The sequence below is a fragment of the Salmo trutta genome, chromosome 12 (assembly GCF_901001165.1).
Source record: "Salmo trutta chromosome 12, fSalTru1.1, whole genome shotgun sequence".
Lineage (NCBI taxonomy): Eukaryota > Metazoa > Chordata > Actinopteri > Salmoniformes > Salmonidae > Salmo > Salmo trutta.
In genome coordinates this window covers 3,674,736-3,693,004 of record NC_042968.1, presented here as the reverse complement: position 1 = coordinate 3,693,004, position 18,269 = coordinate 3,674,736, and the positions used below count along the sequence as shown (strand labels likewise).

Genomic DNA, 18,269 nt, shown 5'->3' with positions numbered 1-18,269 from the left:
TATGATATACAATTAAGCACAAGGAATAAAAAGTTAGTTGGATTATAGCATGTACATTGCCTTCAGAAGGTATTCACCTCTTGATTTAGTCCACATTTTGTTGTTATAGCCTAAATTCCAAATTGATGAAAAAAGAATTCTCATCCATCCACACACAATAACAAATGTGAAAACATGTATTTAGACAATTTTGCAAATGTATAGAAAATAAAATACAGAAAACTCATTTAAATAAGTATTCACACCCCTGAGTCAATACTTTGTAGAAGCACCTTTGTCAGCGATTACAGCTGTACATTTTTGAAACATAATTTCACTTTGACATTATGGGGTATTGGGTGTAGGCCAGTGACAAAAAAATACTAAATTTAATCAATTTTAAATTCAGACTAACAACAAAATGTGGAAAAAGTCAAGGTTTGTGAATACTTTCTGAAGGCACTGTATGTAGGCTTGTGGGTGTCTACCAAGTTCATTGTATATGAATATATGAATAAATACTGGGCTTGAGTGTGGTTGTGTGTGTGTGTGTGTGTGTGTGTGTGTGTGTGTGTGTGTGTGTACAGAGTGTAGCATAAATAGAGTATATTAAATAGTGTGTATACAACAGTGTGTAGGGCAGTGTGTGTGCACTATACTCACAGCCATCAATAGATTATTCTCCTTCTCTGCAGCGTTCTGTGCACTCTCCTGCGTTGCCCTGTGTTTCTCCGACAGCTCCTCTAGTGCCTGTGCCTGGGCCTCTTTGAATCTCACACCCTCCTCTTCGTATTTGCCCCTCAGCCTCGCTAGCTCCTTCTCATAGCCCTGCCTCTCCTCACGAAGGGACTGGGGGGGGGGGGGGGGGGGGGGGGATAGCCAAGATTTATTTCACACCCTGGCAAATCCGAAGGGCCATAGATACATTAAACATTTACATGTGATGGCTGTAATGAAACAAACCACAGCTGAAATCTAATAGATGAATGTACCCTCACCTTAGAGAGCAGATGGGCTACTTTCATCTTAGCACAGCAGTTTCTGCAGTGTTACTAATGGAACCCAATGCTTCTTAAAATCAATATGTTAATGTTTTAAAATCCACTAAAGAAATTATAAACTATGTATACTACATGACCAAAAGTCTGTGGACACCTGCCACGTTAAAAGTCACTGAGCTCTTCAGTAAGGCCTTTCTACTACCAATGTTTGTCTATGAAGTTGGCATGGCTGTGTGCTCGATTTTATACACCTGTCAGCAACGGGTGTGGTGTAGCCGAAATAGCCGAATCCACTAATTTGAAGTGGTGTCCACATACATTTGTAAATATACTAAGCTATATGGAAGGTTATAAGGTTATACCAAGGATCATTTAACTATTTGGTTTTACATTTTAAGACCCCTTGAAGTATTAAAAAATATCAAAAACAAATTACATTTGGTCATAAGCCCATACAAACGCATTGAATAACAGATTCACTACATAGTATAACTGATCGTCCCCCAAACAATCTAAAGGAAGTTTATTCTGAAGAGTCTGTCCAATATCAGAGATATAAGAAAGATCAGGAAACATTTATTTGTATTGAATGTACAGTATTTAACTGCAGTAAACAGTCTCCATACACAGTATACGTTACTTCCATTCATTTTTTTCAACTGGTACCGGGGGGACGAGTCTCACCTTTCCATATTAGTGTGTAGCCCAAACTGTTCGGACACTACAGACAGAAGTTGGCAGATCGGCTGTACCAACTTCAGACAAGTACCAAGACGCTTGTGGTGGTCGTACATCAAAACAGAGAACATGATCGTGTTTGTGAGAGTCTCATCTTTCCATATAGGGTTCATAATAGGCCAAACCGTTCGGACACGACAAACGATTTTGTGAGAAGACCGATATTCAGGATGTCTGATGGTCTGACTAACACTGCTCTAGCTCTGTCACCTTTAAACACAGATGCGTAAGTGCGGCATCGGCGGATGCGGAGGATTGAGACACATCCAATGCAAAACTGATATCTCTAGCTTAAACTGAAAAAAAGTGTATTATGTTAATTAGATTTCCACGGGGCCGCGGAAATCGACTCTATGGGGTTTTAAACATAAAATAGAAGGGCTAAGCTTCTTCACTAAACTTCCCCCGCTGTTTGGATCTACTGTGAAGCTTGAGATGTTTCAGTGTATTTGGCACAGCATCAATATCTACAATGCATATTACATAATAAGAGAAGGGTTGAGATACAGAACTCTTCTGTTTTGTACCAGCTCCCTGGCGGGTACCTGCCTGAGAGAACAGCTAACCTAGAAAGCATGCATACGTTCTGAAAACATTGGCATCATCGAAAACAGAATTGCACAGTTGTATAAATATGGGCAGCTAACAACCTTTTCCAATGCCATGCCAATCAATATACAGTACCAGTCAAAATGTTGGACACAAAAACTCATTCAAGGGTATTTCTTTATTTTTATTTTCTACATTGTAGAATAATAGTGAAGACATCAAAACTATGAAATAACACATTTGGAATCATGTAGTAACTAAAAAAAGTTAAACAAATCAAAATATATTTTATATTTGAGATTCTTCAATGTAGCCAACCTTTGCCTTGATGACAGCTTTGCACACTCTTGGCATTCCCTCAACCAGCTTCATGAGTTAGTCCCCTGGAATGCATTTCAATTAACAGGTGTGCCTTGTTAACTTCTTTGGGATAGGGGGCAGTATTTTCACATCCGGATAAAAGACGTACCCGATTTAATCTGGTTACTACTCCTGCCCAGAAACTAGAATATGCATATTATAAATAAGTAGATTTGGATAGAAAACACTCAAAAGTTTCTAAAACTGTTTGAATGGTGTCTGTGAGTATAACAGAACTCATATGGCAGGCCAAAACCTGAGAAGATTCCATACAGGAAGTCTGACAATTTGTTGACAATTTGTTGTCCTTCTGTTGCATCTCTATCGAAAATACAGCATCTGTGCTGTAATGCGACATTTTCTAAGGCTTCCATTGGCTCTCTAAAGCCACCAGAAAGGAATGGGGTGTCTGCTGTCTCTGGGCGAAGAACAGCAGCAGAATTTGTGAGTGGTCAGCCTGGGGACAGTGACACTGGAGATGCGCAGTCACGAGACTACTCCATTTTTTTCTTTCAGCCTTTGAATGAATACAACGTTGCCGGTTGGAATATTATCGCTATTTTACGAGAAAAATTGCATAAAATTGATTTTAAACAGCATTTCACATGCTTCTAAGTACGGTAATGGAATATTTTGACATTTTTTTGTCATGAAATGCGCTTGCGCGTCACCCTTCAGATAGTGACCTGAACGCACGAACAAAACGGAGCTATTTGAATATAACTATGGATTATTTGGAACCAAAACAACATTTGTTGTTGAAGTAGAAGGCCTGGGAGTGCATTCTGACGAAGAACAGCAAAGGTAATCCAATTTTTCTAATAGTAATTCTGAGTTTAGGTTGTCCCAAACTTGGTGGGTGTCAAAATAGCTAGCCGTGATGGCCGAGCTATGTACTCAGAATATTGCAAAATGTTATTTCGCCGAAAAGCTATTTTAAAATCTGACACCGCGATTGCATAAAGGAGTTCTGTATAATCTTAAAATAATTGTTATGTATTTTGTGAACGTTTATCATGAGTAATTTAGCAAATTCACCGGAAGTTTTCGGTGGGTATGCTAGTTCTGAACGTCACATGCTAATGTAAAAAGCTGTTTTTTGATATAGATATGAACTTGATTGAACAAAACATGCATGTATTGTATAACATCATGTCCTAGGAGTGTCATCTGATGAAGATCAAAGGTTAGTGCTGAATTTAGCTGTGGTTTGGGTTTTTGTGACATATATGCTTGCTTTGAAAATGGCTGTGTGAATTTTTTTGGCTGGGTACTCTCCTGTCACAATCTAATGTTTTGCTTTCGCTGTAAAGCCTTTTTGAAATCGGACAATGTGGTTAGATTAACGAGAGTCTTATCTTTCAAATGGTGTAAAATAGTTGATTGTTTGAGAAAATTTAATTTGTATTTTAGTTGGTTTTGTATTTCGCGCCGTGCGATGCCATTGGCTGTTGGCTAGGGGTTCCGCAGGCGGAACGGGGTTCCTCTAGCGGAACGTCTGTCCTCAACAGGTTAAAAGTTAATTTGTGGAATTTCTTTCCTTCTTAATGCGTTTCAGCCAATCAATTGTGTTGTGACAAGGTAAGGGTAGTATACAGAAGATAGCCCTATTTGGTAAAAGACCAAGTCCATATTATGGCAAGAACCGCTCAAATAAGCAAAGAGAAACAGTTCATCATTACTTAAAACATGAAGATCAGTCAATCCTCTAAATATCAAGAACTTTTCAAGTTTTGACTGGTACTGTACATAATGTTTTTTGCCAAATATGTTGGCCAAACAAATGCTTGCTATCTGCGAAACTTCCCACTGTTTTCCCAATGTCCGGATCTACTAAACACTGAGACACTAGGAGAAGCTAAAGATAATATTCAGCACATCTTACAAACTGAGAGAAGTTGAATACCTGCTCCAGGGAGAGGACCTGATGTTTGTGCTGCTCGTCAGTGGCCTGGCTCTGGTTGAGCACCCTCTCCCTCTCCTCCTCCAGCCTGAGGATCTTCTCCCTCAGGCGGCTCTGCTCCAAGTCCAGGTCCCTGATAGTGGCCTCGTGGCTCATATGGGTGGCTTGTAGCGAGCCTATCTGACCTGGAGGCACACATGCAAAACAAGCAGATGGTGAGGGTGTGAAGGGCAATGGCAGAAAGGCAATTTAAATGGGCAATGCTTTCATATCAGACACTGAACATCTGTTCTGTCAGAATATTCAAGTGGGATGAACACTCAGCCAGCACTCAAAAGTCCATGAAGTGCCCTTGTGGTTAAAATCTCACTGTAAAGTGCTAAGTCAGCTTAAAAGTAAAATAATGCATTTTTTCCAACATTATCTTACTGCTTTTATTGCATGAGTTATTCATAGAACTGCAAAGGGAAGTACAAAATGAGGAACACTTGGCACTGAGGGAGAATATAAAAGGATGATCAAACTAGCCTCGAATAACCCTCATTAATCTGCAAAACACATTTTTCTCAAAAAGGTAAAAGCACATAGCCCTACCTCAATAAAAAAACTCCTTTTTTCTTTCTTTCTTTTTTATTTTTTTATTTTTTTTAAACGTACATAGGCCTACTTCTCTTTGGCAAATTTTTAAAAAAAAAGATACGTTCTCTTATCTGACCAGACAAGCTTAGCCCTATTCGCAGGAGATGAGTTTAATGGGGAGATGGGCTTAGGTAATTATGTACACGAGCACAAATCACCACATCCGTAATTTAAATCCCATCTGAATCTGCCATGTCGGTCATTTTTACATAGCAGGAGAGTCATAATTCCAGACGAAAAAAACAACTCCAAGGTCCTCTGATAAAAAGTCCTCTAAAATTGATTAAATTGTTTTTTCCCCCTCATCAATCTCCACACAATACCCCATTAAGACAAAGCAAAAACAGGCTTTTAGATTTTTTGCAAACTGAAAAAAAAGCACATTTACATAAGTATTCAGACCGTTTACTCAGTACTTTTTGGGTTTCTCCCATTCTTCTCTGCAGATCCTCTGAAGCTCTATCAGGTTGGATGGGGAGCGTCGCTGCAAAGCTATTTTCCAGTCTCTCAAAAGATGTTCGATCGGGTTCAAGTCCGGGCTCTGGCTGGGCCATTCAAGGATATTTAGAGACTTGTCCCAAAGCCACTCCTGCATTGTCTTGGCTGTGTGCTTAGGGTTGTTGTCCTGTTGGAAGGTGAACCATTGCCCCAGTCTGAGGTCCTGAGCGCTCTGGAGCAGGATTTCATCAAGGATCTCTCTGTACTTTGCTCCGTTCATCTTTCCCTCGATCCTGACTTGTCTCCCAGTCCCTGAAAAACATCCCCACAGCATGATGCTGCCACCACCATGCTTCACCGTAGGGATGGTTCCAGGTTTCCTCCAGACGTGACGCTTGGCATTCAGGCCTAAAAGTTCAAACTTGGTTTCATCAGACCAGACATTCTTGTTTCACATGGTCTGACAGTGCTTTAGGTGCCTTTTGGCAAACTCCAAGCGGGCTGTCATGTGCCTTTTACTGAGTGGCGGCTTCCGTCTGGCCACTCTACCATAAAAACCTGATTGGTGGAGTGCTGCAGAGATGGGAGAACCTTCCAGAAGGACAACCATCTCCACAGAGGAACTCTGGTCACTCTGATAGAGCTCCATCTGGTTCTTGGTCACCTCCCTGACCAAGGCCTTTCTCCCCCGATTGCTCAGTTTGGCCGGGTGGTCAGCTCAAGAAAGAGTCTTGCTGGTTCCAAACTTCTTCCATTTAAGAATGATGGAGGCCACTGTGTTCTTGGGGACCTTCAATACCGCAGACATTTTTTGGTACCCTTCCCCAGAATCTGTGCCTCCACACAATCCTGTCTCAGAGATCTATGGACAATTCCTTTGACCTCATGGTTTGTGCCCCTATTTAATGCAACACTTGCTGTTAATAGATTGCAAAGCAGCATTCCAACTGTGCTAAATTTAAATAACAAGTTCAAGTTCTCATCCATAGCCTAAAAACACATCTCCAGTGACCCAAGTTATATACTGTTCTCTCTGCTACCGCACGCCAAATGGTACCGGAGCGCCAAGTCTAGATCCAAAAGGCTCCTTAACAGCTTCTACCCCCAAGTCATAAGACTGCTGAACAATTAATCAAATGGCCACCCAGACTATTTACATTGACCCCCCTCTCTCTTTTTGTTTTTACACTGCTGCTACTCACTGTTTATTATCTATGCATAGTCACTTTACCCCTACCTACATGTACAAATTACCTCGACTAACCTGTACCCCCGCACATTGACTCAGTACCGGTACCCCCTATACATAGCCTCATTATTGTTATTTTATTGTGTTACTTTTTATTTAAAAAATTACTTTAGTTTATTTGGTAAATATTTTCTTAACTCTTCTTGAACTGCACTGTTGGTTAAGGGCTTGTAAATAAGCATTTCACGGTAAGGTTGTATTGTATTTGGCGCATGTGACAAATACAATTTGATTTGAAGTGCAAGTGCTCTGTTTAGCTCACATCTGCAGGCTGGGGGGCAATTAGGATGTCTACCTCGGATCGCTGAAATAATGATTATGATCACACTTTCTCAATTCAAATAGACAAAGATGGTTTTGTATGGTTTAGAAACTTGGGAGCCAAGATTGAGTTATCAGTGTAGACTGTTATCGCCTGGATATGTTGAAATATCTTCACGCCTGGAATAAAACAAATCTCCAGGCAATTTATTGAAAAAAATATAGAATTACAAAAGGGGCAGTTTGGAAAAAATGAATCCCGTAGAAATCGTCTTCTGGAATAACAGACATTTTGGGGGTAATAATTAGTCCTGTGCAAATATGGAAAACAATAAGCACACAAAAAAAACGGTGCGTTTTTTCTTTAATAGGCCTACCCCTCTTTCATCAAAAAAGAACATGTTCTCTTATCTGGCCAGACAACCTTATATTTCACTCTCACCCCATATACCAGGAAAACGTAGTTACAAACCTACAGGCAGCATCCCGCCAATTACTAATACATATTGAACATATTTAAAACAATTCCAAATACCAGAGATTAGTATTCTCTATCCAAACTCTCAAGCTAAATGGAGGTTTAATATCTCACTGGCTTTGTGGAGGATCTCAGTAGCCTGCTGCTGCACTCGATCTCGGCTCCCCTCCAGCTCATACTCCGTGTCCTTCAGCTGCATCACCCAGATCTCCCCATCTTGGATGGCTTCCTCCAGTTGCTTGTGCAAGTTCTGAGATATCAGGTCAAGGAACAGCAACAAGAACGCATTAAAACTGTAGTTTAGATTTTTAGTACTGTAGTTTAGTTTGTAGCCCCTTTTTTCAAATCTCGACTTTCAGGTCAAAAGTATTGCTGATTTTCATCCTTCCCATATAAATCAGTGATTATTTCACAGCTGGTAAATTGAAGATCTGGCCAATCAGTGACATGAATCAATCAACAAACTACCAGGGATAAAAGAGAACCATCAGTACTCCGGACTCCAGATAGAGCTGCATTCCCGCGGATACCGCAGGCCCAGACAGTCATCATTGCGGCACAATCTGCATTTTTCATGCTGCAGGCAGGAGCTGGTGGTCAGACCGATCTAAACTCATTATTCGATGCTTGAAGTTCAGTACCCTACTCTCCTCTCCTAGTCGGGCATGCGAGATCAAGTGTGCCTATATGCGTGGTCTCAATTAAATAGAGTACGCTATATGCATGGGTGGAGAAGCACAGGGCAGTTTAGTTCATTCCAAGGAAATGAACCTCTTATATATGATTTGGCTATAGTTTATTACATTGTCTGGAAATAAATATTGATAATCCATTTATTTGTCTCTGCCTGCAAATCCTGCCGCTTCTACGTGTAGGCATTTATAAACATGTACAATGAAACATACCGGAAACATACACAAACAGGGTTGCAGACACAAAAGGCACACATGAATATGCATGAGAATTTTACCTTAATGGTGCCCTCTGCATTGGTGAGGGAAGCCTGCAGCCTGTTGGTCTTGTCCCTGCTTTCTCTCGCCTCCTCCTGCGCCCTCTGCAGCTCAGCCCGGAGCTTTCCCAGTGTCCTCTGCAGCACTCCCTCCTGCACTTGGAACTCCTTCCTCAGCTCCACCTCCGTCCTCTTCCAGGCCAGCAGTTTCTCGGCTGTCAGCTGCTGTGTGCGCCTCATGGCTTCCAGTTCGCGTTCGTAGTAGCCCTGAGCCTTGGTGAGCTTGGCTTCGTATTCCTCCACCAGATGTACTTTGCCCTTGGTCAGCTCCTCCACTCGCTCCATGAGGGCCTCCACCTCAGCCCTGTGCAGCTCAGCCAGCTTCTCCTGGTCCACGGTGGAGTTGGCGCTCTGGTTCTGCTGGCTGTGGAGCAGCTCCTGGACCTCTTGCCGGTGGGTGGCGCGTAGTTCGTCAATTGCCCTCCGCTTGTCCTGCTCGAACTGGGCCTGCGCCTGGCCAAAGGAGCGCAGCTTCTCCTCAAAGTCGCGGCGCATCTCCTCCACCTCTCGTGACATGGAGACCACGCGCTGCGTGTGTTGCGCCTCAGTACACAGCTGCGAGTCCTCCATGCGCTGACGGTACATTTCAAACTCAGCCAGTGCCTGCCGCTTCATGTGCTCGTGCAGCTCCACCGACTCCTCCAACGATTGCAGATGGCGCTTCAGGTCAACCTCGTCGACCATCTTGCTCTTATACTGCATGATCTTGTCATGTGTCTCTGTCACAATGTGCTGCACTTCGTCCTCGTGGGCCTCCCGCAGTGACTCCATCTCGTCCTCATGCTCGTCGTTCTTCGTGTTGAGGGCGTAGATAACCTAGAGCAAAAAGACAAGGAAGAGGAAAATGATGAGGATTGAGAGGATTAGTGAGGATATAGTTAAGGATCCTCACAGCATCAAAAATATTATAATGAATATCTAATCAGTTAGTAAATAGATGACGCATAACTAACAAATTAGGAAATTGTTCATTAAAAGCGAAAGCTTTAGATACATTAGGTATTTCTGGTGGAATTGGAATTGTTAGATTACATGTTAGATATTGCTGCGCTGTTGGAACTAGAAGCACAAGCATTTCGCTACACTCGCAATAACATCTGCATGTGAACAATAAAATTTGATTTACAACAATGAACACACCCTTGTCTCTGCCTGTTTACCTCGTCTAAGATGTTGCTGGTGTGTGCAACATTCCTCACATGCACAAAAAAACTTGACACTAGTTTTACCAGACATACACGACATAACCAAAAGTATTTAGACACCTGATCGTCGAACATCTCATTCCAGAATCATGGGCATTAATAGGCAGTTGGTCACCCCTTTGCTGCTATACCAGCCTCCAATTTTCTGGGAAGGCTTTCCACTAGATGTTGGAACATTGCTGTGGGGACTTGCTTCAGCCACAAGAGCATTAGTGAGGTCGGGCGCTGATGTTGGGTGATTAGGCCTGGCTCTCAGTCGACATTCCAATTAATCCCAAAGGTGTTTGATTGGGTTGAGGAACCCAACCTCACCAACATCAGTACCCAACCTCACTAATGAGCAGGTGTACTTTAGTTTATGTAGTGTGTCTGGTAAAACTAGTGTCAAGTTTTTGAATACAAGCCAAATATGGAAAGACTAGGAAAAGATGATTCCCCTGTTTCAGCAGCTAAAGCAGTTGGAGTGGAGGGTTTCCACAATAATCAAACCCAACTTCTCTATTATGTAATATCTCAATGGTCAGTACTAACAAGGAAGCATGATTTTTCAGATGGCGTCATTTGTATTCTTTCTGCAGAACAGTAAGGGATATAATTATCTGTACTGATTACCGTCACCAGGGTGGTATTTACAACACACCAAACAAAAGAAAATGTACGGAAAATGGGAGGGACTACATGAACTTGTTCTTGTTTCAAAACGTTTTCTGTTACAAAATGGTTTGTTGTGAACTAATGAATATGACCATGCCCTTCATCTATACAACCACAGAATGTCATATAACGTATACCAACCGGCACTAGTTGAATAGCATCAGAACAATTGTCCTCATGATGCATTTAGAGAATTTGATCAGTAAAGATTGAGGACATGAAATTATATATTGTTACATAAATGTTTGCTTTAGTTGAATGCTTAGTCATAAAGGCTACACAACACTATCTTAACAATGAAACAACAGAAAACAGCCGTGATAGCTGGTGTCAACTTGCCAAAGTCAGTCATCGGCTGTCATGACATATGGGTATGAGGATGTGCGGAGGAGGATACACCTCTTAATCCTTTCTACGCTGGCTCAGGACATTCCCACTAGCCAAGCAAGCAGCTTGTTGGTGGGTGCTGCATTAAAAAACACTGTAAAGGGGTTACCAGGAATTTGACAGTAGTTTACTGGCAGCAAGTCTGTATTTCATATTACAGTACACTTACTGTAATATAAATACAGTATCAAAACAAGTACTGTGTAATGACAGCCAGTACAATACTGTAAAATGTACTGTATTATACTGTAAAAAAAAGTTTATGCTTTCGGAATGAATGAATGAAAAAAATGAATGAATAAATGAATGAAATTCATTGAGGGGAGGGGTTTATATTTCATAGTATTTTACTGTACCGTAAATTCCGGACTATAAGCCGCAACTTTTATACCACGCTTTGAACCTCGCAGCTTAAACAATGACGCAGCTAATATATGGATTTTCAACTTTCAATTTTTTTTCTCCAAAACAACACATTCTGTGACGTGCTCAGTTTTTTGGCGGCATGAAGCTTTCATTAGACCAATGAAATTGCCGAACGGGTTAAGGTCAAACAGCTTTTTTGTTTACTGTTTAGATTAAATCGAGCGCTCTCAAACTTCCCATCATTCTGATTACGGTAGTCATTTTGTCACCCTCATCATGGCAAAGACACGGAGAAATGCATATGATGCAGCTTTCAAGTTGAAGGCGATTGATCTGGCTGTTGGAAAAAGAAATACAGCTGCTGCACGGGAGCTTGGTCAATGATAAGGCGTTGGAAACAGCAGCGTGAGGAATTGACTCAGTGCAAAAAGACAACTAAAGCTTACTACTCATTTTTTATTACAAGCCGTGTTTTGTTAAAGCCTATTTATTTTTGTTACAAGCCGTGTTTCGTTAAAGCCTATTTATTTTTGTTACAAGCCGTGTTTCGTTAAAGCCTGTGAAAAATAAATTTGTTTCAATGTACCGGTAGGCACCTGCGGCTTATAGACATGTGCGGCTTATTTATGTTCAAAATTTAAAAATATAAAAAAATTCAGTGGGTGCGGCTTATATTCAGGTGCGCTTAATAGTCCGGAAATTAAAAGGGATTGGTGCAAGCAGTTTGGTTGGCTGCTAGGTAAAGTGTTATAAAAATATTCTGTAATGTTTGTTATCACTTGCACTTCTAGAGGCCTTAACAAAGGCATCCAAACTGGCAGCAACTACTGGGCAAAACAGACCAAAAGGACATGGCAAAATACTAAACCATTTAAGGGTTAAGTCTTGCTGCCACTCCAATCTGTCCCCTACACATTTTAAATTGATGGAGAACTATAATCACATAGGAGTTAAATTGGTATAGCATTCTCACTCACAGGTCTAACAAATATAGCCTCTTACAAGGCACACCCTAAAATATTTTTATGAGCCAGAAAAAACAATACCATGCACCCACTAGTGGTGCTCCAAAAAAATACAGTAAGGTACTGTATTCTGTGGGGTTGAATTACAGTACCATTCAAAATACAGCAAGTATTTTCCCACTCACAAAATGTTCCAATAATACACCATAATTTACAGTATGCTGCAGTAAAACGTTTCAGGGTATTTTACTTTTGATAATTCAAAAATGACTGCATAATTCACAATTTTCATTACAATGAAGATACCAATAATGACCAATATTTACACCAAATATTCTCCTGTTTTTACAGTACTTCAAGTAGGTATTAGACTCAAAAGTTCTGTATATATGATGGAATTCCATATCGGTCTGTAGTATGTGAAAATCTTTACAGTGTCTTCAGAAAGTATTTACACCCCTTGACTTTTTTTTATATATTTTGTTATACAAAGTGTGATTAAACTTTATTTCACTGTCATTTTTGTCAACAATCCACACACAATACTCTAATGTCAAAGTGGGGGAAACAATTATATGGATTTAAAAAATAAATAATGACAAATAAACAAATCAACCCCGAGTCAATACATCTTAAAATCAGCAATATGATTGGCAGTGATTACAGCTGTGAGTGTTTTGGGGTACTGTAAGTCTCTAAGAGCTTTGCATACCTGGATTGTACAATATTTGCCCATTATTATTTTTGATTTCTTCAAGCTCTTTTAAGTTGGTTGGTGATCATTGCTATATAGCCATTTGCAAGTCTTGCCATAGATTTTCAAGCCGATTTAAGTCAAAACTGTAACTAGGCTACTCAGGAACATTCAATGTCATTTTGGTAAGCAACTCCAGTGTATATTTGGCCTTGTGTTTTAGGTTATTGTCCTGCTGAAAGGTGAATTTGTCTCCCAGTGTCTGTTGGAAAGCAGACTAAACCAGGTTTTCCTCTATGATTTTGCCTGTGCTTAGCTGTATTACATGTATTTTTATCCTAAATAACTCCCTAGTCCTTGCCGATGACAAGCATACTCATAACATGATGCAGCCACCACTATGCTTGAAAATATGACGAGTGGTACTCAGTGATGTGGATATCATAAGGTGAATGCACCAATTTGTAAGTCGCTCTGGATAAGAGCGTCTGCTAAATGACTTAAATGTAAATGTAAATGTAGAACAAAGGTTACCAGAGAAAAAACAGAACACACAAGGACAAAGAATGGCATGTAGGTTTTCAGTGCCTATAGACTTACTATTGGTACACAGAGAAAGTCTATAAGCAGTGAAGACCTCCAAGTACCTGGGACCTCCAAGTACCCCCCCCCCACAAAAAAAGATATAGATGTACTATTGTAAAGTGGTTGTTCCACTGGATATCTTAAGGTGAATGCACCAATTTGTAAGTCGCTCTGGATAAGAGCATCTGCTAAATGACGTAAATGTAAATGTAATGTAAATGTGTTGTGTTTGCCCGAAATGTTGTTAAACCACTCAGTTTTCTCCTATCACACCCATTTAACTCTGCAACTGTTTTAAAATCATCATTGGTCTCATGGTGAAATCCCTGAGCGGTTTCCTCCCTTTCCAGCAACTAAGTTAGGAAGGACTCAAGTAATTTTAGCTTTTCATGTTTAATTAATTAGTTGTTTTTTCTAAAGTCTATAAACAAATTTTCCCTTTGGCATTATGGGGTAGTGTGTAGATCAGTTACACAAAATCTCCATTTAATCCATTTTAAATTCAGGCTAGAACACAACACATTTTGGAAAAGTGTAAATACTTTGAAGGCTAGTAACAGAAAATCTCAATTCAAAAGTAATATACTGTCAGTTAAAGGTTTTTTATGGCCTACTGTAGCTGATATTGAATGACTATATAAACAATACAGTATATAATAACAGACCATCTTTCAGGAATTATTTAAAACAGTACATTTCCTGCTGTTCACAAATGTATCAGGCCTCAACATAATTGCAGTATTCCTAGGTGGCACAATAACATTGAATTGTATATTTCGTTAGCGAGTAGTGACCACTCCAACAGGGACATTTAAATGCTTTTCTTCAGCATCAGAGGGTGATTTTCACTATAACAACGTAGCCTTTACTAAATTATTCTAATCATATCACAAAGACACTGTAGCCTAGGTGAATTTATAATGAATTACATAATTTCCATTGCCAGCAGGACAAATAAATGCATTGGCCTGTACTGTGACAGTTTGCAAGAAAACGTGCGCATCAACAAACCTTTGTCAGCTGTGCTATTTTCTTACTCATTTTCAGATGCAGGTCTTGAGTATATTCCATCGTTAAACCTGCTTCGTAAAACATGTTCGACGAATTATATTTCCCTGTACTAGTAATAATACATGGATTGCCAGACGCGGTATTGTACGGTTGCTGCCAACCCGTTCCAGTCGCCATCTTCAGACACACGCTACTGTCACGACCGTCCAGCCAGAAAACGGTTCAAGTGAACCAGGTTAACTAATGTTTAGTAGTGGTTGTAGCATTCTCTTTTGCTGTTTACCGGTGTGATAGTAGTCGCAATCGCAGAATAGGGGTATACCTAGTGCAGATTGCAAAGAGCGCCAGATGGTCGTCGCTGCAGACCGCGGAACGGGGCGAGGTTAAATGTGGGCCGGGTTAACATTTACCCCGGCCCGTCACAGCTGTTGTCATTGGTCAAACGATCGACTTCATCAGCATAACGGAATAACGCGACGGCATGCCCTGCTAGGGTGAAGGAATGTTCACGGGTATGATACATTCACCGTTGACGGAGGGTGTTCACTAGCAAACGGTGCCCGGAGGTTGTTCATTAGCAAGCGGTGGCTCGCGGTGATGTTCAATGGAAGGAAGGGAAGCGGAGAGGGCGGGGACCTTTGGGTGGTGCGTGGGAGGCGGGGAAAAATATACATTTTCCCAACTTTATGTAAATCACCAGCGGCAACCGCTGGGTGATGACCAATCATATCAAGTTCCCATGACGAATTTGACGCTATGCTACCCAACCCAAGGCTGGAGACTTTGTACAGTTGAGAGGCATATGTTAGTTAATGTAGAGACAAACGGTAATGCATCTTCTTTTGTCATGAAGTTAATTTACAAAAATCACGATTTAGCAAGCTAGCTGACTAGCTAACATTAGCCTGCTAGCTTTATGGGTGTTGTGACATGAGTATGTACTTAAAAAAAAAAGGAGTATGAAATTGTAATTCTGGTTGTTCCATGTTTTATGGACTCCTGAAACAACCAGCAAACCAGTCTGTCGTCTTGTTTAACAGTGGATTTAAAGAATCTAGCTAGCTAAAGCATTTACTGCAAATTGAATGTACAATTTTGTAAGTTTGCCTTGCTGATATTTGCCATGCAATGCAGATAGATGAAGTAACGTAGCTGGCTAACTATTTTCTTGCTTATTGTGCAGTGGAGGATAACAGTAACTGTATGCCTATGGATGTGTAGCTAGCGTAGCGGCTCTACTATGCACCACAGGAGAACCAAGAAATGAAGAGCGACACCACGGCTGTCTTTTAGGCTTTTATGTTGATCTGCAATAGTATTGTGAAAAGACAGGACAGGAACACATCAGTCTCCAATGCACCACCTGACAAGCTGTTCTACACAGGAGCATGAAGAAAGGTAAAACACATATCCTGTCTCACATCCCCAATACATTGCTAGGTGCTTTCAGTGTTGACAGTACCAAAATACAACAACTCATGTACAAAAACACTGCAACACAAACAAGTTACAAAGTGAAATCGCCTTTATCCCATTCAGACCTTAGAGGGCCAAAACTACATCTCCCACAATGCAACACCATCACTAGTCTGTAGCTCAGCAAGCCGTCTGCATCACAGAAAGGCATGCTAGCTAGCAATACGTTTAGCACTCTGTAAACTATATTAATAACAACAATAAAACTCTGAAAGTTAGGTGTTTCAATAGTCTCACACCCTTATAACAATATCTACAGCATTAACCTTGGGATGTTTTATTTATTTAACGTTACGGACTTCTACAAAGGAGTAATCTGCAACCCATACCTTTCTCTCTGTGTTTTCTCAGACTGAGGAGAGCGGGAGCTATGGGTAGTACCAGGGTGTTAGTAGGTGACGTAAGCACCCAGATAAAATAAAATACATTTCATGAAATAAAACCCAAAGATGTTAACATCATTCAGCTACTGTAGCTGCCCACCTAACATCAACAGGCATCACCAGTAGTGCAACAATTAAAATTAGAAACCAAAAGCAAAGTTCCTGGCGATCATAGCGATCTGACTCCCCCCTTCTGTCTGAACTTGGAACATTCCTGATTGCGGGCTTTGGCCACTGACCCTCAACCTGATTGTTCTGCTCTGCGTTGTGTACTATTCCAATAATCTGAAGTTTGCTGGAATAACAATTTTAACTACTACACTAGCTATGTAGCCGATCTGTGTATAGACCCTAAAACATTTGGTATATATATTAGTTCAGAACCTAGCTGTGAACCTCAGCTATCATAGCCAATTGAATCAATTTCAAAACTGTTTGAATGACATTAATGAAGCCAATGGATTGAGTAGAATATAACTTTGTGCCAAGGATGCAAGTCGTATATACATGTAGTTATTACCATGCATAAGATCCCCACATTGTAGCCTGTACATTTAATATATTCACTGATCATGTACTCTAACTTTGCAAATAAATGTGTAGTTCAGGTATGAATGTCTGAGATTCTTTTTCAGTCATATCCAATACCAGGAGTATCAAATTCCAGTCTTTGAATGATGATGTGTCTGCATTGTATGTATTACAATTATACACTTGAACAGTGTTTACCAATCTTGACCCTGGGACATCAATGGTTACACATTGTAACTATACAATAGACTAGAAACATGATTTAACTAGTTAAAGGCTGATCTGTAATTCATATACAGTGGGGGGGAAGTATTTGATCCCCTGCTGATTTTGTACGTTTGCCCACTGATAAAGAAAGGATCAGTCTATAATTTTAATGGTAGGTTTATTTGAACAGTGAGAGACAGAATAACAACAAAAAAATCCAGAAAAACACGTGTCTAAAATGTTATAAATTGATTTGCATTTTAATGAGGGAAATAAGTATTTGACCCCCTCTCAATCAGAAAGATTTCTGGCTCCCAGGTGTCTTTTATACAGGTAACGAGCTGAGATTAGGAGTACACTGTTAAAGGCAGTGCTCCTAACCGCAGCTTGTTAACTGTAAAAAAGACATCTGTCCACAGAAGCAATCAATCAATCAGATTCCAAACTCTCCACCATGGCCAGGACCAAAGAGATCTCCAAGGATGTCAGGGAAAAGATTGTAGACCTACACAAGGCTGGAATGGGCTACAAGACCATCGCCAAGCAGCTTGGTGAGAAGGTGACAACATTTGGTGTGATTATTCGCAAATGGAAGAAACACAAAAGAACTGTCAATATCCCTCGGCCTGGGGCTCCATGCAAGATCTCACCTCGTGGGGTTGCAATGATCATGAGAATGGTGAGGAATCAGCCCAGAACTACACGGGAGGATCTTGTCAATGATCTCAAGGCAGCTGGGACCATAGTCACCAAGAAAACAATTGGTAACACACTACGCCGTGAAGGACTGAAATCCTGCAGCGCCCGCAAGGTCCCCCTGCTCAAGAATACATAAACATGCCCGTCTGAAGTTTGCAAATTAATGATTCAGAGGACAACTGGTGAAAGTGTTGTGGTCAGATGAGACCAAAATGGAGCTCTTTGGCATCAACTCAACTCGCCGTGTTTGGAGGAGGAGGAATGCTGCCTATGACCCCAAGAACACCATCTCCACCGTCAAACATGGAGGTGGAAACATTATGCTTTGGCGGTGTTTTTCTGCTAAGGGGACAGGACAACTTCACCGCATTAAAGGGACGATGGACGGGGCCATGTACCGTCAAATCTTGGGTGAGAACATCCTTCCCTCAGCCAGGCTCATTGAAAATGGGTCGTGGATGGGTATTCCAGCATGACAATGACCCAAAACACTCGGCCAAGG

General features: G+C 40.8%; 1 protein-coding gene across 2 annotated transcripts in view; it reads right to left on the bottom strand.

Annotated features, from left to right (window-relative positions):
- Positions 1–15,119, bottom strand: part of fam184aa (family with sequence similarity 184 member Aa) — an 83,259-nt gene extending 68,140 nt beyond the window's left edge. The window contains exons 1-5 of one of the 2 annotated variants that reach the window (XM_029766853.1): positions 14,472–15,119; positions 8,566–9,420; positions 7,710–7,845; positions 4,534–4,715; positions 643–828 (exon numbers count right to left, since the gene is read on the bottom strand). In XM_029766853.1, coding sequence (XP_029622713.1) covers positions 643–828; positions 4,534–4,715; positions 7,710–7,845; positions 8,566–9,420; positions 14,472–14,648 — 1,536 coding nt within the window. In that variant the 5' untranslated portion in view covers positions 14,649–15,119. The remainder of the gene's footprint in view (positions 1–642; positions 829–4,533; positions 4,716–7,709; positions 7,846–8,565; positions 9,421–14,471) is intronic. The other variant, XM_029766854.1, reaches the window with a different exon arrangement.
- Between the last annotated feature and the right edge of the window lie 3,150 nt (positions 15,120–18,269).